The following is a 24,610-nucleotide window of genomic DNA, read 5'->3' on the forward strand; positions in this document are numbered from 1 at the left end:
CCCCCCCGTCCGCAGCGCGACCCCCCCTCCTCCCGTCCACTGCCCCCCCCGGCCCTCATCGCGACCCCCCCTCCCGTCCACTGCCCCCCCCGGCCCTCATCGCGACCCCCCCTCCCGTCCACTGCCCCCCCCGGCCCTCATCGCGACCCCCTCCTCCTCCCGTCCACTGCCCCCCCCCCGGCCCTCAGCGCGACCCCCTCCTCCCGTCCACTGCCCCCCCCGGGCCCTCAGCGTGACCCCCCCCTCCCGTCCACTGCCCCCCCCGGCCCTCAGCGCGACCCCCCTCCTCCCGTCCACTGCCCCCCCCCCGGGCCCTCAGCGCGACCCCCCTCCTCCCGTCCTCTGCCCCCCCCGGGCCCTCATCGCGACCCCCCTCCTCCCGTCCACTGCCCCCCCCGGGCCCTCAGCGTGACCCCCTCCTCCCGTCCACTGCCCCCCCCCGGCCCTCAGCGCGACCCCCCCCTCCTCCCGTCCACTGCCCCCCCCGGGCCCTCAGCGCGACCCCCCCTCCCGTCCACTGCCCCCCCCCGGCCCTCAGCGCGACCCCCCCCTCCTCCCGTCCACTGCCCCCCCCGGGCCCTCAGCGTGACCCCCCTCCTCCCGTCCACTGCCCCCCCCCCGGCCCTCAGCGCGACCCCCCCTCCCGTCCACTGCCCCCCCCCGGCCCTCAGCGCGACCCCCCCCCTCCTCCCGTCCATTGCCCCCCCCGGGCCCTCAGCGCGACCCCCCTCCTCCCGTCCTCTGCCCCCCCCGGGCCCTCAGCGCGACCCCCCCTCCTCCCGTCCTCTGCCCCCCCCGGGCCCTCAGCGCGACCCCCCCCCTCCTCCCGTCCACTGCCCCCCCCGGGCCCTCAGCGTGACCCCCCCCGTCCACTGCCCCCCCCCCGGGCCCTCAGCGCGACCTCCCTCCTCCCCTCCACTGCCCCCCCCGGGCCCTCAGCGCGACCCCCCCTCCCGTCCACTGCCCCCCCCGGGCCCTCAGCGCGACCCCCCTCCTCCCGTCCACTGCCCCCCCCCGGGCCCTCAGCGCGACCCCCCTCCTCCCGTCCTCTGCCCCCCCCGAGCCCTCAGCGCGACCCCCCTCCTCCCGTCCACTGCCCCCCCCCGGGCCCTCAGCGCGACCCCCTCCTCCCGTCCTCTGCCCCCCCCCCGAGCCCTCAGCGCGACCCCCCTCCTCCCGTCCACTGCCCCCCCCGGGCCCTCAGCGCGACCCCCTCCTCCCGTCCTCTGCCCCCCCCCCCGGGCCCTCAGCGCGACCCACCTCCTCCCGTCCACTGCCCCCCCTGGGCCCTCAGCGCGACCCCCCTCCTCCCGTCCTTCCGTCCTCTGCCCCCCCTGGGCCCTCAGCGCGACCCCCCTCCTCCCGTCCTTCCGTCCTCTGCCCCCCCCGGGCCCTCAGCGCGACCCCCCTCCTCCCGTCCACTGCCCCCCCCGGGCCCTCAGCGCGACCCCCCCTCCCGTCCACTGCCCCCACCCGGGCCCTCAGCGCGACCCCTCTCCTCCCCTCCTCCCGTCCACTGCCCCCCCCCCGGGCGCTCAGCGCGACCCCCCTCCTCCCGTCCTCTGCCCCCCCCGGGCACTCAGCGCGACCCCCCTCCTCCCGTCCACTGCCCGCCCCCCCGGGCCCTCAGCGCGACCCCCTCCTCCCGTCCTTCCGTCCTCTGCCCCCCCCGGGCCCTCAGCGCAACCCCCCCTCCTCCCCTCCACTGCCCCCCCCGGGCCCTCAGCGCGACCCCCCTCCTCCCGTCCACTGCCCCCCCCCGGGCCCTCAGCGCGACCCCCCTCCTCCCGTCCACTGCCCCCCCCGGGCCCTCAGCGCGACCCCCCTTCTCCTCCCGTCCACTGCCCCCCCCGGGCCCTCAGCGCGACCCACCTCCTCCTCCCGTCCACTGCCCCCCCCCGGGCCCTCAGCGCGACCCACCTCCTCCCGTCCTCTGCCCCCCCGGGCCCTCAGCGCGACCCCCTCCTCCCGTCCACTGCCCCCCCCGGGCTCTCAGCGTGACCCCCCTCCTCCCGTCCACTGCCCCCCCGGGCCCTCAGCGCGACCCCCCTCCTCCCGTCCACTGCCCCCCCCGGGGCCTCAGCGCGACCCCCCTCCTCCCGTCCACTGCCCCCCCCGGGGCCTCAGCGCGACCCCCCTCCTCCCGTCCACTGCCCCCCCCGGGCCCTCAGCTTGACCCCCTTCCTCCCACAGGGCCCTCCGTGCGACCCCTCTCCACCTCCGTCCACCCTCCCAGGGCCCTCAGCGCGACCCCTCACCACCTCTGTCCACCCCCCCACAGGGCCCTCAGAGCAACCCCTCCTCGCCTCTCCCCCCCGAGGTCTCGGAGCTCCCACCTCCATCCACCCCCGACAGGATGCTCAGTGCAATGCCCCCTCTGCCCTCAGAGCAACCCCGCCTTGCCATCTCCCTGCCACAGGGGCTTCAGTGCAACCCCCCTCCCCCCCAACTCCATCCACCACCCCCAGGGTCTTCAGCACGACCCCCCCCACCGGCTCTCAGAGCAGCCCCGCCTTGCCATCCCCCAGCCACAGGCGAACTGCTTCAGCGCAATGCCCCCAGGCCCCCACAGAGCTCTCAGTGCAACCTCCCCATAAGCTCCATCCACCCCCCACAGGGCCCTCAGCGTAACCCCTCCCCACCCCCTATCCATTCCCACCTTCAGAGCAATCCCCAGCCACCCACGCCCACAGGGCCCTCAAAAGAACCTCCCTATCCACACACATGGCCCTCAGAGCAACACCCATCTCCGCCCTCTCCCCCACACTCAGGCCCACTCCATGGCACGGCCCTCAGAACACCCCCCACCCGTGCAGACACCACTGTATAAATAAAACGACAGGCTAGCAAGAGCATGACTCTATAGCCTGGTGGTATGGGTACCCCTCTGGGAGGTGGGAGACCCCCAAGGTCCAGGCCCCCGCTCCATTTATTTATACAGAGCAGCACAGCTTCACCAGGAGAGATTGAGGGCTCCCCCCAACATCAAAATCCCCAAGAGGCTTTGGAAAATGTTACCCTCCAAGGCTTTGTGCCCTTGGCTAGGCTATTTCCCAGCAGCAGTAGAGCTGTTAGTGAGCATATCTATTTTGATGTGTTTCCCCTCTATTTACCCCTCGACACAATATCCACTTGGAAGACTTGAAAAGCTTACTTGTGAATGTAAAGGCGAGCAGCTTGCTTAGCTAGACTCCCCGCCCATCTGTGGTTGCCTCTTTGTATAGTTATTCACAAAGAAAAAGACAACAGGTAATAAGATTTTCTCTCTTTAATTGTTATTCAGGACAGAGTTGAATACAAATGTCAGAGAACCATGCACTGCTCACAAATCCTGTGAGAGACATACATACACACTCACATCATGATAGTAATTTGAAAACACAAACTAAAGATCTATAGGATGTAACTTCAGGAGCTCTTTATGTACGCTACAGTGATCATTTCAGATCCTTTCAACATTACTGTTTTCCACAGACACTTTTAGCTGACATTGATAATGAAACATTATTATTAACTCTTACTTATTGCACAGTGTTTTCCTCTTAGCAGAGAACAATGCTTAGAGAACAAGAAATGCATTGACCATACACATGCATGCAGTCCTGAAGGGTCTTGATTACAATGCGATACAGAAGACTGACCTCCTTAACAAAGCTGGTTTCTTAAGACAGCATCAGCATTTTCATAATTGTTTGGCTGTTGTGGTCAGCCTCTGAAATGGACTGGGAGCACATTACAGTTGTAGCACAAAAATCACAATGAATTTTAAAATGGGATTTCCCCCTATCCTGTATGAGACAAACCACAGACAAACTGAAAACGGGACTTCCAGGATTCCAGTTCCATGAGGCCCTTATTCAGAGAGCCCATGTCTGAAATCCTTCTCAATGAAGGACACAAAAAAGGATACAACGTATCAGCCTAGACACCAATCACATTCTGTAGGATGATATTCGTCTTCTTGAAAAGCAGCATCCATCTCTTTCAAGAGCTCATTAACGAGTAAGGCCTTTTCAATTAAACTTTTATAGGACTTCAGTTAGAAAATGTTATTTTTGCAATTTCTTTAAAAAAGTTCATGATCTTAACTTAAAATTACACACAAGCATACAATGTTCTAACTCTTCAATCAAAAACAAGTCCCTTACAGATAAAGACATTTTGATAATTGGACAAAACACATTTTCCTTAGTGTGAGCACCCAGAATTTTAGAAACCACAGTTACCTTTCTGATGTTTTCTCTTGGCAATGACTACCACCTTGGAAGACAGAAAAATATTTTATATTTCAGATATAAGTAGGGTATAAAGGATGGGGAAATTGGTTACACACTGCTCTTCTGCTGTAACAAATGCCTTCCCCCCTCTTCCCTCCAAGTATTATTGTCAATTAACCTTGTAGAATTCTGAGAAAAGGCCTTTCGAAGAATATGGCAAAGAAGCCAGTAATTTGACAACCTGATAAACATCTTTAAAAATGGTGAGAAAAGTTAAACAGGTATTGTGCGAATAATCAGATCCTTACTAAACAGAATTCAGTTAGTTTGGAATACAGTGAAACGCCGTAGTTTAAAGACTTTTGATTGATGATGCAAGAGATCATCAACTGGAGGTCTATTATAACCAACCCCAAGGTCAAACAAATATGTACCTGAAACTCTACACATGAATACATTAAATTGGTTGCTTAAAACAAAAGTTGGTGCAGATTTTACTGTAAATGCGGGGCTCCCCATTCTGATGTCCAGAGTTAATTGTGGCTCTACAGTGGCAGAATTTGTCCCAAAGGCAGCAAGCAGGTGCTCTAAAATGGCAGGGCATTACGTACACTGCAACATATGTTCCAACTTTTATTTCCTCCTAGACTCAAGAAATCTAAGGAGCCTAACTTGAAAACAGGACAAGGTCAACGGTAACATTCAAGGTGAGGTGGGCTGATAGACTGAAGTTTGTCAATACCATCAAATAACATCAATTGGTCATCTTTCCAAGACAGGGAATCTGTGCAGTGAGAACATAATCAAGGGAGCTTGTCATCACCCAGTACCTATCAATGACAGGACTACAGACTGAAACAGAAATGGTCCAGAACACTGCCGTACAGTGCCATTGTAAATGCAGTACTTGGTCATTACTGTATAACAAGGGGGAGCAGTTCTTCATTTGTTTGTGTATGTGTGTGCGTGGCCTGTTCGTTCAGTTAATCTCTCCAATAAACACTGGGGCTGTCAAGGATTAAGATTATCCCAATCGCATCCCAGCTGACTGCACTGGGATGGTTCTGTCAGGTAGCTTGACAGCGGGGGAGTCTGTGTGGCTTTCCTCCCACTGTAAAATGATGAAAAAAGAAAAGGAGTACTTGTGGCACCTTAGAGACTAACCAATTTATTTGAGCATGAGCTTTCGTGAGCTACAGCTCACTTCATCGGATGCATCCGATGAAGTGAGCTGTAGCTCACGAAAGCTCATGCTCAAATAAATTGGTTAGTCTCTAAGGTGCCACAAGTACTCCTTTTTGCGAATACAGACTAACACGGCTGTTACTCTGAAACCTGTAAAATGATGGGCACAGATGACAGTCCCTACCTGCTCAGCAGGTCACCCCACTGAAACTGCACATCCTGAGAACAAGTAAGATCTCTCTCTCTGACTTTCCCACACCTGAATGACAATAGTCCCATGATTACTGTTACAGGATTGCAAGGCTCATCCAGGGACCATCAAACCAGGGTGGGAGGAGGCTGCCTGGAGTCACTTCAGCATGATCCATCTCGCACACTATGCTAACGGCTTTGCTCTATCAGTCTCCCCTAGGAGCACAGCACACAAACAAGATGCTTACAAGAGCATGTTTGGAGAAGGGTTCTACTGCCCCAACTAGCTGGACTCACACTAAGCAGATGTTCTCCTCTCTCTATATATATATCCTATACAACAAGTTCCCTATAGGGACACACTGAACACACTAGAGGAACAGCTGCTGAACCTTTATTAATTCTTAAAGGCGACCTGCAAAGGAAGAAAATGTCAACTGCCTCAGGGCTTGTGCCTTTTCTTCACTTCTTTATGAGGTAAAAAAGGCCTAAGACCTTTAAGATCCCCCCTCCCCTAATTTATTTTACACATTCCAGCCCAGTCTTAACTGGCTAACCAGCTAGTAAAATGAGGGTATCACAAGAGCGAAAGCTGAGAGGGGAGAGAGTTTTAGTTTAAACTCTTTTTTTGGTTCATACCTATTTTACTTCCATGTCTGATACACATTCTCAATAAAGGACATCTTTGCCAGCCCTTGTCTTCACCGGGAAAAATGCGTGTTGAAACATGTTAGCTAACACATTAAAATCTGAGTGCAGGCAAAGCACGGTGTGGTTTTAATACATTCTGGTCAGGTAAATTCGGGGGGGGGTAACCTGGGGGTTACTCTGACCAGCTAACATGTGGTAAAGCTACAACTTACTTTGTCTGTACTAGGATTTTAACACAGGGTAGCTAACATGAGCTTATCACTTCCCCACCTTTTTTCTACTGTAGCCATGGCCTTAAATAGTCCACACCACCTTCCCTCTTCCAGTAATGAGTTAATGAATGAGAGCTCACAATACACGTCCTCCAACATCCAGCAAGACCAATGAGACCAGACTGACATTCCTGCTACTTCTAAAGGTAAAAACACGTGCAAAGCCAAACCTCACCACAGGTTCCAGGCTCACTTCATACACATCAGGAAGAAACCAGGGGGGCAAACCCAGGTTTTAAATTCATCACTTTCAATTAAAGTCACCTTTGATTTCCATTTGACTGACTGGTATTAGCCAGATGGCTTTTCATTTGCACTTCACTATCTAGTTACTACTGCTATCAGTGAAATGGAAATAAAAGGTGACCTAAAAAGAATTTTTTTAAATTTGGGCTTGTGCCTTTTTTTGCTTCTTCATGAAATCAATGAGAGCTGTTGGGAGCTCAGCTCTATTGAAAAATCAGGCCCCTTATGGACATAGGACCCTAACTTAGACATCAATTTTTGGAACTTCTACCCCACCATTCACACGTGAGCTCACTGTACACACAGTGAGAGCAGTCTTTCTTGTCAACTTCTGGAATACAATATTTCAACCACTTTATAGTTCAAATGCACGTTACATCTGCCATCAAATTTTCACAGATATTTATATACAACACTTGAGCTCATTTCACACTTACTGCTTAAGAGAAGTTTGCACAGCAGCAACACACTTATGTTATCAAGTATCAGAGGGGCAGCCTCTTATGGTGATGGTGGCAATCTGCTAGCCATTGGATTTTGACAGCCCTATATATAACTCCAGTACCTGGGAATTCATGACAGATTACACTAAAGGGGGCATACGCTTCAAATATTGACTGATGTTTTAATGATAGCGCCCGTGTCCTTATTAGGCTTGTAGTCACATGAGTTAGGATTATCCAACATTCCCCACTGAGGCTTTCTGTGGGTTCATTTCAGTACAAACCCCGTCTGTCCCCCTCATAGGCTTCCTGGCCTCCACAGTAATGGAGACTTCAAGTTAATTTTTAAAATTAGTTTTCCTTTTTTTTTCCTGCAGCCGTGAAAACCCAACTCAAATCACCTGGCTACTCCCTTTGCAAAACAAAATTCCTGGCCTTACACTGCCCCTCCGCCAAGCAAGGTAATTGGGCTCTTGACAGTGAGCTCAGGCAGCCCCATACAAGCCCTAGAATAAGGCCTGTTCTTTGCCATCTGATATAAGGAAAGAATGCTAGTCAGCTAAGGAATCTTAACTGCTTCACTGATGTTTCCTGTCTCACCTGCAGTCTGGCTTGATGTACAGATGATGTTCAACTGGCGTTACAGCAGAAAACTCACACCAATGGAACGACCTCTGCAGCTTCAATGCTAGATCCCAGAGATCTGCAGAAAAGCAGCAATGGTGTGAAGAGTTGTGAAGTAAGTTATTTACTTGCTGTAAATAAATGAAGCCAGCAAGAGTATGAAGCACTTTGGCAGAAGTGACAATCTGATAGCCACCTGGCCAAAGTTTTCAAATAGACAGACTTTTAAGATGAGTGGCTGAGTCCGTCCCCAAATCTAGCTGTTCTGGATCGAAATAATTAAGGTATGGAACAGAAACTCCCCCAGTGCGCCCCAGCAATGAGATTTAAAGTTCCGTACACCTCTCAGAAATGCTTCTGTCTCTCCCTTTGCTATAGAGCCAAGATTTATGAACACCAGTGACTTGGCAAAGTGTGACAGTTTCATTCATTCACAGAGCTCTACCCTGGAAACAATTCAGAGATGGGAAATCTCAACCCTAAGTCGAGGAAAGTGTGTAAGAGTGCTCAGACATTTCACTGGAGGGAAAAATTAGACTACGTAACTCAATGCTTATTAAACTCAGCCAATCAGAAGCTTGGAACCTCCTAAATGTGTTTTTTTTTTGGTAGCAGGAGCCACTTTTCTTTTGCTTGGGTCACCCTTAATGTAAGTATCCTCAACCCAAAGCAACTGTCAGAGACAACAGAATGTAGTTCTGATCCGACCAGCAGAGCCAGAACTCTTGCTGGATTTGATTCAGGTGCAGATGTCAGTGTTCCACAACAGCATCCTGTGGGGATTGTGCACCACACAAGAGAGATCCTTCTTCTAAACAAGTCTCTCATGCTTTTCTGTATCAGACTCTGCTTCTCATTCAGTCATGCACACTTGTTTGGTAGGAAGCTGCCTCATTTCACTGACCTTTTAAAATATGTAGAAAAAAAAATCTAATCATAAAATATGCTAGGATGCAACATGCAATGCATGTAGGAGAACTGCAGCAGCTCAGTATTGAAAACGCGTAATAGCTTATAGAAATCTTACTGGTTTCCTTGAAAAAGGGGATCTTGTTAGTATTAGTCATTTGCAGACACAGATTATTACTTCTTAAACACTAAGATTAAATCTAAAATTCCACCTCTCTATTCCTACTGAAAATTTCCAACACATTGCATTGCAATACGGAACACACTTATGATCTATAGTACCCAGTTTGCTATTAGGGACCCCACTGTGTTCTACAAAGAAACACAGCCAACCTATTTAGGTTAAAAATTGTAACTTAAAGGGTCTGTTTATGATGTGGGGAATGTTCCCAGGATTTCATATATCTATTTAGGTTATACTTAAAAAATGTGAGTTTCTACATTCACTGACCTAATTTTTTTTTTTTTTTAAAAGGTTATCACAATATAACACAATATGGAACAAGAGTTTCCCTGCTGTTCTACAGCAGCACCAGCTGATCATCAAATGCTTTCCCCAAGAGGTGAGCCTATTTCTACTGACTGATGATGCTTGGGGCACAAAGCACAGCCATGTTTCGGTGGTGCTGACTTGTAAGTGCTAAAAAATGCAATGTTTGTCCAATGGAGAGAGATAAAATTGGTTGGGTTGAAAGGGAAACAACTGGTGGGGTTGAAAGGATTCTTTTTTCAAGCCTCAGATGCATCTTAAAGAGGCTGCCAGAGTCCCTTGGTGTTGTTTTGGTTAACAAAAACGAAGGTATTAAAAGCATAAAAACTGAAAGAAGAGCTGAACTAAGATAATTTGAATGCCCCTCTGAACAAGCCTTCCAGGAAAGTCAGACTCTGTTACAGCAACGCTCTCAACAAGAATGTCAACCTAGGCTCCCTAAAAACTGCAGATCGGTGAGGGAGGGGCTGAGTACTTGTTTTCTAGGGGTTCCAACTGCGTCAGACTGACAGACAACCGATTCAAATCTCATTAGACAATGGATACAAGTAAATAAAACCTCCTTAAACCCCTAGGCTACTTCATCACATTAGATACAGTACCCTCAGTGGTGCCACCTTTGCCATATCGTTACTGGGTGTTTCGCTAGCTGATTTTAAAACAGACTTAAAATTAACTTTTTCTTCTTTTACACATCCCACAAAACAAGACCGCTTTTCACCTCTACACAAATGGAGCAGGAACAAAAAGGAGTTACCTATTGGGGACTGAGCTAAGGCACTAAAACTGCAGCAGGTGATGAACCAAGAAACCCACATCAATGGTACTCTTCATTAAATTGCCTTATTTAAAAAAAAGGAAAAAAGGTTTCTTTTTAGAAAAGGACGAGATAATACAATATTATTGTATTCCTGTTTTTTTTTAAACATTATTTTGCTGTTCTCCCAGAGAGATTTGCTTCAGTTATTAAAGTCACATGAGCTGTTTCCAAAGCATAGTTTGGTGAAACACAGGCAGAGTTGTCTGAACAACTTTGGCTCATCCTGGACTCTCCTTGGAAGCCTTCTTTTATTTATATTTTCCTCGTGAATTTCCAAAAAGTTGTCTCTCTTTCCTCCTTTTTGGCATGATACTAAAGTCAATGATCCAACAGCCTTCCCTCAGAATCGACAGATGGCAACTCTCCCATGTGTCTCGCTAAGATGGTCTTGTCATCACAGCTTCATAAATATTGATGGCTGGCTCTGCTTTTGCACTATGTCACTGAGGGGAAAGACACTAGAGATGGCTACATCCACTATACCTTGGCAAAGCTCTGCATAAAGTTTCCTAGAAGAAAAGAGAGAAAAATCAGAATGAGATATTTTAACAGGAAAAGAGAGACACACTGAACATTCTTTACCCTCATTCAAGTTTTCCTAGCAGCAGTTATACTATCTTGGCATTAGTATAAATACCCCTTTCCCTTCTAGCTTCTTCTCTCACTACCCGGGAGGCTGCTCATCCCTTTTACTATACTTCTCTCTCCAACTAAGCAAAGATGGAATCGTAAATCCATGCCTTCTAGTAGCTATTGCAATGGACTACAAGATCACAGTGGGTAGTTCTACATTTATTTACTGTCAGAACAGATTATAGAACAAAAGCAGTAGGGACTTAACTTGAAACATTAAACTGAAGCACAAGACATTTTTTGGGGAAAAAAAGAAAATTGCTGATCTTCACAATTACGTGAGATTCAAATTACTGTTTAGCACACTGAATTAATCCTATTTATAATAGAAAACGTTCCTACCAAACCATTCCTATGGTAGGTATTAATCCTGGACTTAGATACAGACGTGCAGCTCAAATTGAAGCCAGTGAACTTTCTCATGTTCACCTGAGAGCGGAATTCCACCCTAAATCATGAGATGCGTAGACTACACTAATTCTGCAGTAGTAAGAAAACCTAGCAAAAAGAGCTCCATGTCATATGCATTCAGGTCTCCTTATCTGATACAAAATGGGCAGAGAAGAGTAAAGCCAACTTGGTGGAGATCTCTGCTGCCAAATGGAAACCCCAATTCAGGGACCATGTCAATGCTGCAGAAGATACTTAGCACATTTGTGGAAGAGTCCACAGCAGGTGCACCTCCCCCCCATCACAGTCGTGTAATTTTGATGCTTCAGTATTGCGAAGAAACACGGCAGTAGGATGCAACAGCAAATGAGGTTTGCTTGTGTGGCACTGCACAGGGATTTCAATGGTTTGGCAGAGTTAGTTGTGCTTCGTCACAGTAAGTTTCATGAAGCTGGTATTATCAGCACCAGCCAAGGGGCACTGTCAACAGAGATCAAGGTAGGCTCATTCCAAAGGGGCTAGACAATAATGGAAAAACAAATCAACCTAAGATCAGTCTAGTATAATTGTTCGTTCTCTCTCTCTCTCACACACACACACACAGAGGTTATGAAACACACACAATTTCTCCAAGCATCAAACTCAAAATCAATGATATTCTGAGCAGTGTTTTGATGTTTTTACACACAAAAAAATTAAAGAAGGGACAAATTAATCTCTGGCATAGCAACAATGGACTTTGTTCAACTAGGCCTACCTTCTGATGAGAGGAGAAGCCTTATTTGTGGGGCAACGTGAGACAGAACGACCAGACAAACTTCAGTCTAGTGAACAGCATCAATATTTGATAAGGTATTTTAACTCAGCAAGAGCTACACAGCTAAGACTGCCCAGCTTAGACAGCTCTAGACCTTCCTACGTTTACTGACATGGGATGGTATGGCACTATCAATACATGTAGTGTCAGTGAGTCACAATATTAGTAGCTGAAAATCTGGGCTGCTGGATGGGTGTAATTCGTAAAGTCGCATGTGTAAAAAAGCAGAGAGTGTCTGAGAACATAAAAATTGGACAGTGATAGACTGCAAAATCCGGTGACGACGGAACTTGGTTATATTCTGAACAAAAAGAGCCCGCATCCATGCTTGTAGCTGTGCCCATCGCTTCACACTGACTCTACAAAGATAACAGGCTTCAGGGTGACAGAGTGACATTCCTGGATTTTATAGATTGCATACAAGGACTGACGAACGAGTTCCATGTTGATGGAATATTTATCTGTTTCAATGATGCAGATATTCTTCTTCATCTCTGGTGACTGTCACTGTCCTAAAACAAACAAGGCAATTTCTGTTGAAGATGTACTGTAATGGGGCTGGAGATAACAGAGGCGGATATGTTTTTTCCCTACCAAGGCCTTCTTTACCAGGATTAACAAGGTCTTTTCACCTGTGCAACTGTCTCAGCATACCTTCAGCTTCCAGATCCTTTCTCCTGCACTGCTTTCAGTAGACTATTTCTGTATCAAATCTGACAATTTATGAAAGTCAGTGTCTTTCTCCCAACCATGGTGTTAGATGGATGTCTGGCAAGCATTCTGTGTTCTCTTTCATTTCTAATGGATCCTTAGACCTCCGGGTACCAGTTTTTAAAGAATGCTAGGAGAAGAGAACATTCTCCTTTTTAAGTCATCTTGATAGTTGTAAATTAAAACACAAAACATGCCTTTGGTTAAGTATTTCATTTTTTAAATTAAAGGTTCCACACCCCACACCTGTACATTCTCTCACTCTTTTGGTTTCTGTGTCAATTCCACGTCCTGCATCCGTTTCTGAATAGCATCGGTTCTTGCTGCAATATTAATACAAGTTCTCTGTTTTAATGCAGAATGCCCAGTGTTGTCTCTAGTTGGGGGACCTTTGTGTTGATTTCCTTAGCTGTCAAGAATCATTTTCTGTAAACCTGTCTCTGTGGCTGGGCCTTATGCAGTGCTATCAGCAAAAACAGAAGCCCTTAGCAAGTGAAAAGGCTGACCGCCAAACCCTAGTTGCGCTGCTCCTTTCTGGATATGGCCTCTCAAACCAGAAAGGAAAGATGAACTTCCTTGGAAAGGGTTCTGCAGTTGGGTGCAATGACAAGAGAGATTCTCCAGAGGTTCATGTTTGAACCTAGATCGCCCTCTCCATTAGGGTTTTATCATAGGGCTTCTAATTTAAGCCAATTTGACACCAACTCGCCAAAGAGTCTCAGAGTGCATAGATGGAATGCACTGAATAAACTGAACTTGTTTCCCCAGAGCTCCCTGCCCTGGTCAGCCTAAACTCCTTCTCTCTCCCCCTGCTCAGGGAGTAACACACCTCTCTGATACAACGTTGAGTCTAAATAAGCTCCCCATCTGCACCTAGTTTCCATTGGAGTGTGCTTTCCTGAGCTGCATCTGAGCCACGGCAGGGAATTCACTTCCAAAGCCACAGGCTGTTGTCTGGCTCAGTGAGCTTTCCTCCAGAGTCACCACCAGAGCAAGGCTGCCCAGGGGCCACCCAAGAGCTGGGCAGCCTGTCACAGGCAGTTTCTGAAGGAGAGCACCTAAGTCAGGAGCCCAACACAGCTGCTCCTCTACCGCCACGCCAGGCCACACTCCTCACATGCAAAATATTTACACTTCTTTCCAGAAACTCACGTGCGTAAGTTCAACCAACTCCTGGCAGATCTAGTTGGTGGCATTACAAGGGCATCTTTTCACTAGGGTGAATGGTTCTTGAACACCTTTGCAGGCATTGATGCAACATGGATCTGTCTTCAAAATCTGAGATGCAGCTCTACACAAATTATATACTTTCCAGGTCTATTTGAGATATTTATTATAGCCAATGATAAACCAATCCCACATTTACATGGGTTTAGGCTCCCCTATATTTTGTTCATAGTACAGCAGGGTAGGGGTGAAATACACTGTCTTGTCTGAAGTATGAAGAACACATTCTTTAAATTGCTCTTCAAAACCACATTCCCACAGAGCAACTGCTAGCATTTGCAGGCCTACTGCATCAGCAACACACTCTTTTGAAGGTTTACAATTGGATTTTCCTCATCTTGGCATGCAACACTTGTTTTTGAGCACTGGGACCAAAAGGTCAAGAGCATACAGCTGCAGCAACAACAGGGAATGGGCAGGTGCTCCAGAAGCACCACTGGGAGCAGAGTGAGGTGATAGAGTTCTCTACGCAACATTAAATTAAACCTGTTCCTATCCACTGTTCCACTGACAGACACTGCTGATTTGTTCATGAAATATATTGCTTAATATTTGGATAGTTAAATTACTTGGACAATAGAATGTCACCCAAAAGTGCCTTTTACCCAAGTTTCTCTCTTTTTTTTTTAAAAACAAACATTGGATTTTAAAAAAAGGAGTACTCGTGGCACCTTAGAGACTAACCAATTTATTTTGAGCTGTAGCTCACGAAAGCTTATGCTCAAATAAATTGGTTAGTCGCTAAGGTGCCACAAGTACTCCTTTTCTTTTTGCGAATACGGACTAACACGGCTGTTACTCTGAAACCTGCCATTGGATTTTAAGTTTTAGCAATTTCTCTCAAACACAAAACACACCAGTGAAAAAACCCAGGAAAGGTTTTATGAAATGAAACCAAAGCACGTGTATTATTTGAATATAAACCCTCAGCTATTGTCCAAAAATACCCCACCCTTCCAATTCTATAATTCACCAAAATGTAAGAACAATCATTGAGTCTGTCCCTAGTCTACTAGGTAGGCCCACAACGATTTTGCAGCTTTCTGCAGAAGCCAATACATTTCCCCAAATTGTTTGCTTTTCCAGCACTTAGCCTGTTACACTTATGACCAAACCAGTCCCATAGGATTAAACAGGTTTCAGATTAACAGCCGTGTTAGTCTGTATTCGCAAAAAGAAAAGGAGTACTTGTGGCACCTTAGAGACTAACCAATTTATTTGAGCATAAGCTTTTGTGAGCTACAGCTCAAAATAAATTGGTTAGTTTCTAAGGTGCCACAAGTACTCCTCTTCTTTTATAGGATTAAACAGACATTCAATTGTTGCTGATTTGATTCAGGTCCTTTAAAAGCTGACTGTTCTGTCATCTGTGATTTTGCTTCTACAGTTTTTGTATCAAAATGGTGGAATGAACTATGGAGCAAATCCTCCTTCACAAACATATTTGGGGTAGAAATCTGGATCTTCATCTTAAAATGTGACAGGGAAGGAACTCAGGATTATATTCCAACCAGCATGAATCAGGCACTTCTTCCTGTTCTGGGCTCCACCTATGCCCTTGTGTTTGAGATCTGTCTATTGCTTAGCCAGCATGACTGATTCTGTAGCTTCTCTGAATCATTTTAAAATCTGGTCCTCGTGTGATTGCCGTTCTTTGTTAAATTAGGTCAAACCAAATTTCCCAGGATACCATGACAGTGTCAGCAACCTGTAACCTGTCAAGTCCTTTCAAAACAATCCTCAATTGCTTTTGTAAGTTTAATGCCTCTTTGTAGAACCCTTGTGGTGCAGAAGCCAAGCTGTATTTTGATCAAAGTTCTTCTCATTTTCAAGTTCCAACACTTTTAGGAGTTGGATGCACGTGTAGAGATACAATCTTCCTGATTGTTCCACTACTATTGCATCCATCCTCCTTTTTCAACCAACCAAGAGGATAATGGTGTCTGTGGAAGAAGATTTGAACCACAATATGCACTAGAACTGTGTTGGGCCTTACTTCTTTCTCAGTGAGGTATAAGCAGTGTGCTGAATGCCCACACTGTACATAAGAAGTTTAGGATGACTGCATCTCTGAAAATTATCATCTTTTTATGCTCAGTCCAAGGAAATGGCAAAGATTTCTCTCCCATATTTCACCCCTTCCTTGGATGGCATCTTCACCCACATGGACACAATATTATTTGTTTTTTTCTTTGCAGCTGTAAATACCTATTGACTGGATGCTTGAGACTCTTGACTGAGTCATCGGCACTGTTGCTTAGAAGTGAATGGCTGGGAAGATGTAATCATAGCTGATGGAGGTTTCTTTATTGAGTATCTTGGTCTCTTGGCCAGAGGTTCAGATGGTCTGTGATAGAGACCTATTAAATCTCCTCTTATTTTCAGTAGTATAAATTCCAAGAGATCTCAGTGGGGCTCTCGACTTCTTTAAATTGTGTAGAGAAGCATCTGTCAAATCCACAAAGGGTTTACAATGGTCAAAGGGGAGTTCTTCAATGGCACTCTGAACCTCTCTCGGAAAGCCCAACATCTGCAGCCAAGACACTCTTCTCATGACCACCGCAGTGGAACTAGACCATTCTGCAGTGGCTGCCACGTCTGAGGAGGCCTGGAGCATTTTCTTTGCTAGAAGCTGACCCTCTTAAATAGAGCCTTTAAACTGGTCATGATGTTCCTCTGGCACATGCTCAATAAAGGAATTCAGTTTGTTAGAATTTAAGTAAAGTGCTCATGTTGTGCACCACTGAAGGGGATTCTGTTATTGGCATGAAGGAAGCATCTTGCCTTCTTATCAAGTTAAAGTATTTGCATTTCAGGTTGTTTTTAATGCACAACCATCAATTGCTCTTTGCTATTTATTGGCTGTCAGAAGAGGAGAAATTGCTCCTGAACGGAACCAATAGTGAAGAGCTGCTGGAAGGCCTGGGACAGAGACTTAAATGATCACTGCACCTACCTTTTGGTGACAGCATCAAAAAAGTCTCACTTCCAGGATCATACTCATCGGTGTTCTTCTCTTACACTTCAACAGACAAAGTTTCATTCAATGGTACATTTGCTCTTGAAGAGTCTGAAGAAACTGATTTTCTGCATGGTTAGAGATGAGCACAAATGATTTCTATCCTTCTACTTCACAATTGTTGACAATGTTAATATTTTGCTTTAGAAGAATTATCTGTTCTTATTATTTCAATTCATTCAATTGATTGTTTCCCTACCACCTCTTTCAACATTATACATCTTAAGTTGGATATATACCAAGTATCAGTGCGTGAACTCAGTAAATTCTAATCACCGCATTCGTAGTATTGACCAGCAGCTTTCACACTTGTTATAGCTGAAATGAGAAACCACCACCTACTGCACACTACAAACAAGGCTGGTAAAGCTGACAAACAGCTGAAAAGCTAGCCAGCTTTTATATAAAGCCAGGTTATCAGATGCTCTGCCAACCTTCCAGAAGTTCCTAGATTTATGCCACATCTAGACTAGGGCACTACTGGGGCAAACTATGGCATTGTAGCTGTGACACTGTAGTGCCACGGTGTATGTGCTTCCTACAGTGATGGAAGGGGTTTTTGCGTTGCTGTGGGAACTCCACCTCCACAAGCAATGGTAGCTAGGTCAACAGAGGCAGTCTTCCATTGACCTACTTGTCTCTACACCTGGGGCTAGGTGTGCATAGCTACGGTGCTCAGGGGTGTAGATTTTTCACACCCCTGAGCACCGTATCTATGTTGACCTAACTTGAAAGTCAAGGCCAGTCCTTAGTAAACCAAGTCCCTGAACTATTTACATCTCCATCCACTAACCTCTCCACCATCCAGAGGCAGTCAGTACCACCCACTAGCCACACCCGTCTTAATCACCAATGACTCCGCCCATTCCCCTTCCCCCACTAATCTTCAGTTCCACAATTTCTGCCTGTTTCCCACAGGTATAAAAAGAACCAAAAAAACTCTTCTCAGTTCCATTTACATTTTCACAAATAGAGTTTTCATTCACAGATTGAAACTGGAGCTAGATACTTGAACAGCAGAGCTTTTTTCATATGACAAGTCCAGGAGTGGGCATCTCAGCCTTTGGACTGGCCCACACTACTGCTGGGGAAAAGCCACCGGTACGAAGGGCCTCTCCCAGTAAGTCCCTCCCCTGACCATGCTGCTGCTGGGCTTGGAGAGAGGGATAACGACAAATTCCTGCTGAGAAATAGTGTAAGTTACAGAAATTCAGCTGAGCGGAAATGTGCCTTCTGGCACAGAGGCAGAACTCTGGCGTGCCATGTGGCTGTAGCTACTGGAGCACTGCAGCCAGGGAGAGCTTTCTCCAGCCCCACACAAGAGCGAGGGGCCTCCTTCTGGAGCACATTCAAGGCAGGGTCACCTAGATCGCCAAGCTTACGGAGCAGCAGGCTACGTGTTGGAGGCAAGTATCTGGTCTCAGTTTCAGGAATGATAGCTTTCCACCAAGCAGAGAGGAAAGCCAACACCTTCTTCAGAACTACAGCAGCAAGAGACCAGGTGTGCCGTGCTGTTGGTACACGGGAGCTACCATTTTATTACAGGAAGAGGATGCTCACTGGGCACAGGCAGGGGCCCCATTGACTTCGATTAGCCAGACCTTCAGTTCCTCATCTACCATGAAGTCAAAGCCGAAGAGCTGGAAACTCTGGTAGTGAAGGTGTTTGGTGCTGATTGCAGGCTCTATACACATAAGGCAGCTTCTGCGGAAAGGAAAAAATGCAAAATCTGACTTAGCAGCCAATAAACATGTAAGAGCAATAATTCTAGATTCCTGGAGCAGGCAGACACACAGCACAGCGATCAGAAGGGCACTGTGCAGTGGGAAAAGCAAATGGAAAAAGTGGATCAGGAACAGACTTGTTCCTCATACTATTATTACTTTTTGCTATTGTGCCCAGTCAAAAATAAAGAGAGATAGTAAAAAAATCTGACTCATGCAAAAATATATCTGACTGCACTAACTAAAGGCCTGATCCAAACCCCATTGAAGCCGTACCACTGATTTTATTGAGAGTTGGACCAGGATTGAATATGGCAGGGACACATCATAATACCACAGGCTTTAGAACAAGAAAGAAATGCACAAGAGCACAAAGAAGATTTTAAAACAACTCTTTACAAAATCTATCATTTAGCACATCTCTGAAGCAGCTCAACGTATTCCTGTGACATTCAACACGTTTTCTGTGTTCTCCAACAACACGGAATGGCATAAAGCCAAAATCGGTTCAAGGAATGATGCACAACAGACTACTAATCACGAGCCCGAGACGTGCTCTCTTGTTATCTGCATTTAGAACAAGAGAATGACTATGGACACTAGACATGCAAGAGTGACCTCCCAGCAACATGGGTGTGACCTAATTAACAACCTTTATCCATTAAAACAGGATTTCTCTTTCAAGTAGACAATCACGATTATTATTCACCACACAGGATGCTTCGACAAACTATCAAGTGTAGAGAATACAAATATATGTATATATGTACCTACCCAGTATATGTGTATGTATACATAAACTCCACACACACCTGCATTTGTTGACTAAAGAATAAACATTGTGCACATGATAAGCATTCTGGGTTTTCATCAAGGCAAAGCAAAAGCATATTTTGTAAGTGTGGCATAAGTCAGCGATGCAGAGGGCCCCAACTAACATCAATGAGGGTGATATTGTTAAATTGCCATAAATCTAATTAAAGTTTACATTAGGTCTGAAGGAAGCAGGGCCCAATATATGCAACAAAACTGGAGCCAATACTGTAAACCCTTACAATTGAGCAGTCCCAATGACTTCCACTGGGCTGCTCTCCAAGGCTACTCGTTTGAGCAAGGATTTGTGGGACCAGGACTAGCTGCATCAGCTGGGGGAGAAGCATGCCTGATGCAATATCACACATTGGCTCAAGTGCTTCTCTAGAGCGATGCCCCCATTTCAAGAAAGAAAGGAGCTATGAGGGGGCCAGTTACAGTTCCCTGATCCACAAGTCACAAGTCCTCCAGCCTGGACGTTAGAGCTGCCTAGGGACACGAAATCACATGCCAACTGAGAACTGGGGGAGCACAGCTACGCTCAGCCCACCCCAATGCTGGTGGGAGGGGCAGTTGACGCAGGAGCGGACTAGGACAGCTTTGTGCCACTGAGAGCTTCCCCCACCAAGGAAAGTTAGGGCCAGATTCTAGCCCCTTTGTCCACATAAGCAGCACAAAGAGGTCAGGATGGGGGAAGTGCCTGTTATCTACCTCATTCCTTTCTACTGTACCTCACTGCTGCAGAGCCAGTTCCAGCCAGCTAGTACCCAGAATCAGCGGAGGCTCTCATGGCAGAGGACTGGGGTGGATCTGATGTATAAAAGGGGAGCGTGTTGTCAGCTGGCTGTGCAAGAGGTATGCACAGCTCCTACCAAGATTTCAGCTCCCTAGGATTCCCATGCACAGCAATGTGCAAGGACAGCACGTAGACAAGTTGGGAGATCTAGCTCTGTGCATCTTCTCTCCCCATGGGATGGAACAAATGCAGAAAGCACTGCAGACCCTGCTCCAGCTGCTGGGCTACAGACTTGCACCTTAGTGCCAAGTCATAGTGAATCCAACCCAAGTGTACACCACATGGCTTCACAAATCAGTCTAAGAGCACTGAAACAGAGCGAAGGGTGAACCAGCCCACAGAAATGCAGCAGTTTGAAAGAGCTCAGCTGATTATCCGCTTGAGCAGGTGTCCAGAAATGTCAGCTCACGATGGAATGTCATGCCATGGTTCAGCAGCTGTAGGACAGGAACCAACTTGTTGTAACAGGAAACCATACAGAGAGGAATGTCTTGAAATAGCTCCTATCATTTCTGAGGGAATGGGTTTAAATAGGATGTTATAATGAGCCTGCATCCTTATTCCTAGGCACATTACTGGAGCGTTCTAAACAGTGAAAAATTTTAGATTACAAAATCAATATAAAAGCCTGAGATCACAGTACAGCCTTCTGCTTCCAATTGGAATGACTTTCCTTCCCGGCTATGACATCATCCCAACCCTTCTGTTGTATCTTTGTTCTTCTGAGAGCACACAGGCTTAGGAAGCCCAGGACCAGCTTCTCCGGAGAAACGGGCAAGAAACCACATTTTGAGCAAATTATGGAATAACCTGGGGCCAGCAATGATGTAACAAAAGGAATCCACCAATAAGCCAATATTACATCCATTTAAAAAAACTAGTCAAAAGGACACTCCATTTGCAATGTGAAACCCTCAAAAGTTAGGAAATGCCAATATTAAGGTTGCCCATGCAACCCTCATTCAGCCCTCCTGTGCATATGATCAGGAACAATCAACATGGATTCATCAAGGGCAAGTCATGCCTGACCAACCTGATAACTGGCTCTGTGGATATGGGGAAAGCAGTGGACATGATGTACCTTGACTTTAGCAAAGCTTTTGATAGCGTCTCCCACAGTATTCTTGCCAGCAAGTTAAAAAAGTATGGATTGGATGAATGGACTATAAGGTGGATAGAAAGCTAACTAGATCGTTGGCTCAACGAGCAGTGATCAATGGCTCAATGTCTAATTAGCAGCTGGTAGCAAGTGGAGTGCCCCAGAGGTCTGTCCTGGGGCTGGTTTTGTTCAACATCTTCATTAATGATCTGGATGATGGGACAGATTGCACCCTCAACAAGTTTGTGGATGACACCAAGATGGGGGGAGAGGTAGATATGCCAGACGGTAGGGATAGGGTCCAGAGCGACCTAGACGAATTGGAGGACTGGACTAAAAGAAATCTGATGAGGTTCAACAGGACAAATGCAGAGTCCTGCACTTAGGATGGAAGAATCCCATGCACTGCTACAGGCTGGGGACCGACTGGCTAAGCAGCAGTTCTGCAGAAAAGGACCTGGGGAATACAGTGGACGAGAACCTGGATATGAGGCACCAGTTTGCCCTTGTTGCCAAGAAGGCTAACAGCATATTGGGCCGCTTTAGTAGGAGTGTTTCCAGCAGATTGAGGGAAGTGATTATTCCCCTCTATTCAGCACTGGTGAGGCCACATCTGGAGTATTGCATCCAGTTTTGGCCCCCCCCCCCCATTACAGAAAGGCTGTGGAGAGAGAAAGTCCAGTGGAGGGCAACAAAAATTATTATGGGGTTGGGGCACATGACTTATGAGGAGAGGCTGAGGGAACTGGGTTTATTTAGTCTGAAGAAGAGAAGAGAAGAATGAGGGGGAGATTTGATAGCAGCCTTCAACTACCTAAAGGGGGGTTCCAAAGAGGATGGAGCTCAGCTGTTCTCAGTGGTGGCAGATGATAGAACAAGGAGCAATGGTTTCAAGTTGCAATGGGGGAGGTCTAGGTTGGATATTAGGAAAAACTATTTCACTAGGAGGGTGGTGAAGCACTGGAATGGGTTCTGGGGAGGTGGTGGAATCTCCATCCTTAGAGGTTTTAAGGCCCGGCTTGACAAAGCCCTGGCTGGGATGATTTAGTTGGGGTTGGTCCTGCTTTGAGCAGGGGGTTGGACTAGATGACCTCCTGAGGTCTCTTCCAACCCTAATCTTCTATGATTCCACAATACAGTCTGTAATTAACATGATCACATTTTTCCCACAGGACCCTGTTTCATTCAGTACACAGGATAGAGCACTGAGTGAACGAAGCAACTCTTTGTTAGTTCTTTGCATCATCTCCACCCTATTAACAGAAATGCTTAGCACCTGTAGGTCCTGATGATATCTGTGAGTTGTGAATGCTCAGCACCTCTGAAAATCAGGCCCCACTTGTCTCATGCGTGTTCCTAATCAGTAAGACACCTGAAATCAGTGGAAACTTTGGTGAATTTTGGCTTACATATCTCTATAAATATATGTACATCTATTAATATGTTGAACAAGAAACAAAAGTAGCTCCATTCACCTTGTGGAAATTCCCTAGAGTAGACAAACCCATAGGGTCAATTTTGTGCTTTGCCCCACACTTCCTATGTGATCTTGGGCAAGTCACCTAACTTCTTTGAGCCTCAGTTCCTTGTCTGTAACATGGGAATATTGATACTTTTGTCTGTCTCGTCTGTTTAGACTGCGAGCTCTTTGGAGCAAGGTCTGTCCCGTATTGTGTGAATGTACAGTCCCTACCACAATGGGTCCCCAGTTCTGGTTGGTGCCTCTGGGTGCTACTGTAACACAAATAATGATCAACAAGTTACCTTATTATTTGTTTGATCTGCAATAACAGGCTACTTTCCAGTGTAATGTTCAAAGAACTCATCAGATACTGATTGAACTCCTCAAAAAACATTTCATTCCCTTCTTCATACTTCCCATAGTTTTTAGAATATTCCTTCTGTATGCAGTGATTGGTCAAATGGCAGGTTTTGTCTTGGAAATTAGCACTATTGTATGGTTCTGAAGAGGTCCGCAGAACGCCTTCTCTGTAGAGGTAGATATTATATTGGTGATCCACTAGAACCCAGCTTCTGAAAATTAGAAGAACACTAAATAGGGTTTTTTGTTTTGTTTTTTAAGCCAGCATATGCATGTAATCAGATTTATTAACAACACTTCGCTCACCCCAATGCATTTTCTCTAATCTTTTTGCGTAAGAATTGACAGGCAATCAATAGAAAACATTACCTAATATCAAACTTGCGATGGCCTGGCTCTAATAGCATAGGCTTTTCAAGGTATTTCTGAATCACATGCACTTGTCCTTGATCATCTATAAAGTTCAGAAGTTCAGTAGCCTCTGAAGAAATAAGAATTCCTTCACCTAACATGAAAAAAACAAAGGTAAAATATAGCAGGTTTCACAGATATGATTGATGGAAATTTTTTTTTTTTAAAGATTTTGAAGTACACCAAAATATATGTAATGGCATATGTTATTGGGTCTCTTATTGCAGCCGATTTGGCATTATGACCATGCTTGAGAATATGGAGGTAAAAACCTCTCTGGCTAAGGTTCTCAGAGATGTCTAGGCGTCAAGACAAAGGAAGAGTTTCAGCTATAAGAGTTACAATTGAAAATACACATTTAGATCTTGGGACATTATGTACTTAAGAGTCCGGATTGTCTGTGTGGCTGAGTCTTGTCTAAAATTTGTGCTTTGTGGCTTCTACTGTTTTTCCTCAAGTTCTTTAACTACCACATGGAATTATTCCAAGAGACAAATTAACAAACAAAAGATGTTTATCATGTACTTTTGGTGTGTTTCAGAGAACTTTTCTCAGATGCAATACACCATTCCAATTGACAGTAATTAAGACATTTCTATGGAGCAGAGAGATGGGAACTTCAACTCTACAACACACTTATCAGGGAAACCTCCAATACACAAGACCTCCAATACACAAAAATCACAGGAACACATCATCATCATGTAGTTAGAAATGTCAGGCCTGATGTGACCTCCAGGCTTTTTGTGTTGAATCCAGTTAGAGATTTTTCAAATACTTCTAGCAATCATGTCACTACTTCCTGATGGCGATTATTCCATTGCCTGACTGGTCTCCCCTTCCCCCAATTATTTTCCTATCATCTAGCGGGCCTATCCTGCACACCTGAATACCTTTACTCAGATGTAGTCACACTGAGTGCAGGAGTGCTACATGCATGAGTTAGGTTATGTATGTAAATATCTGCAGGACAGGCCCCTCCCCGCCCCTGCTTTAAAACATTACTCCTCATTTTATGTAATCCTGTAACCCTAAAAATAAATCCTCTTTGGCTTTTTATAGATATTTAGGTCTTTTTCATCTTATCCAGTCTCCTCTT

At 46.3% G+C, this 24,610-nt stretch overlaps 1 protein-coding gene across 2 annotated transcripts in view; it reads right to left on the minus strand.

Annotated features, from left to right (window-relative positions):
- Positions 1–7,100: 7,100 nt before the first annotated feature.
- TTL (tubulin tyrosine ligase) overlaps positions 7,101–24,610 on the minus strand; it is a 31,877-nt gene continuing 14,367 nt past the window's right edge. The window contains exons 4-8 of one of the 2 annotated variants that reach the window (XR_007355556.2): positions 23,470–23,605; positions 23,043–23,312; positions 18,407–18,550; positions 16,784–16,914; positions 10,466–10,558 (exon numbers count right to left, since the gene is read on the minus strand). Coding sequence is in view for 1 of the 2 variants with exons in the window: in XM_048842312.2 (XP_048698269.1) it covers positions 10,444–10,558; positions 18,407–18,550; positions 23,043–23,312; positions 23,470–23,605 (665 nt within the window). In the remaining variant the exon portion in view is untranslated. Of the gene's footprint in view, positions 10,559–16,783; positions 16,915–18,406; positions 18,551–23,042; positions 23,313–23,469; positions 23,606–24,610 lie in introns of both variants that reach the window. The other variant, XM_048842312.2, reaches the window with a different exon arrangement.

The sequence above is a fragment of the Caretta caretta genome, chromosome 3 (assembly GCF_965140235.1).
Source record: "Caretta caretta isolate rCarCar2 chromosome 3, rCarCar1.hap1, whole genome shotgun sequence".
NCBI classification, from domain to species: Eukaryota; Metazoa; Chordata; order Testudines; family Cheloniidae; genus Caretta; species Caretta caretta.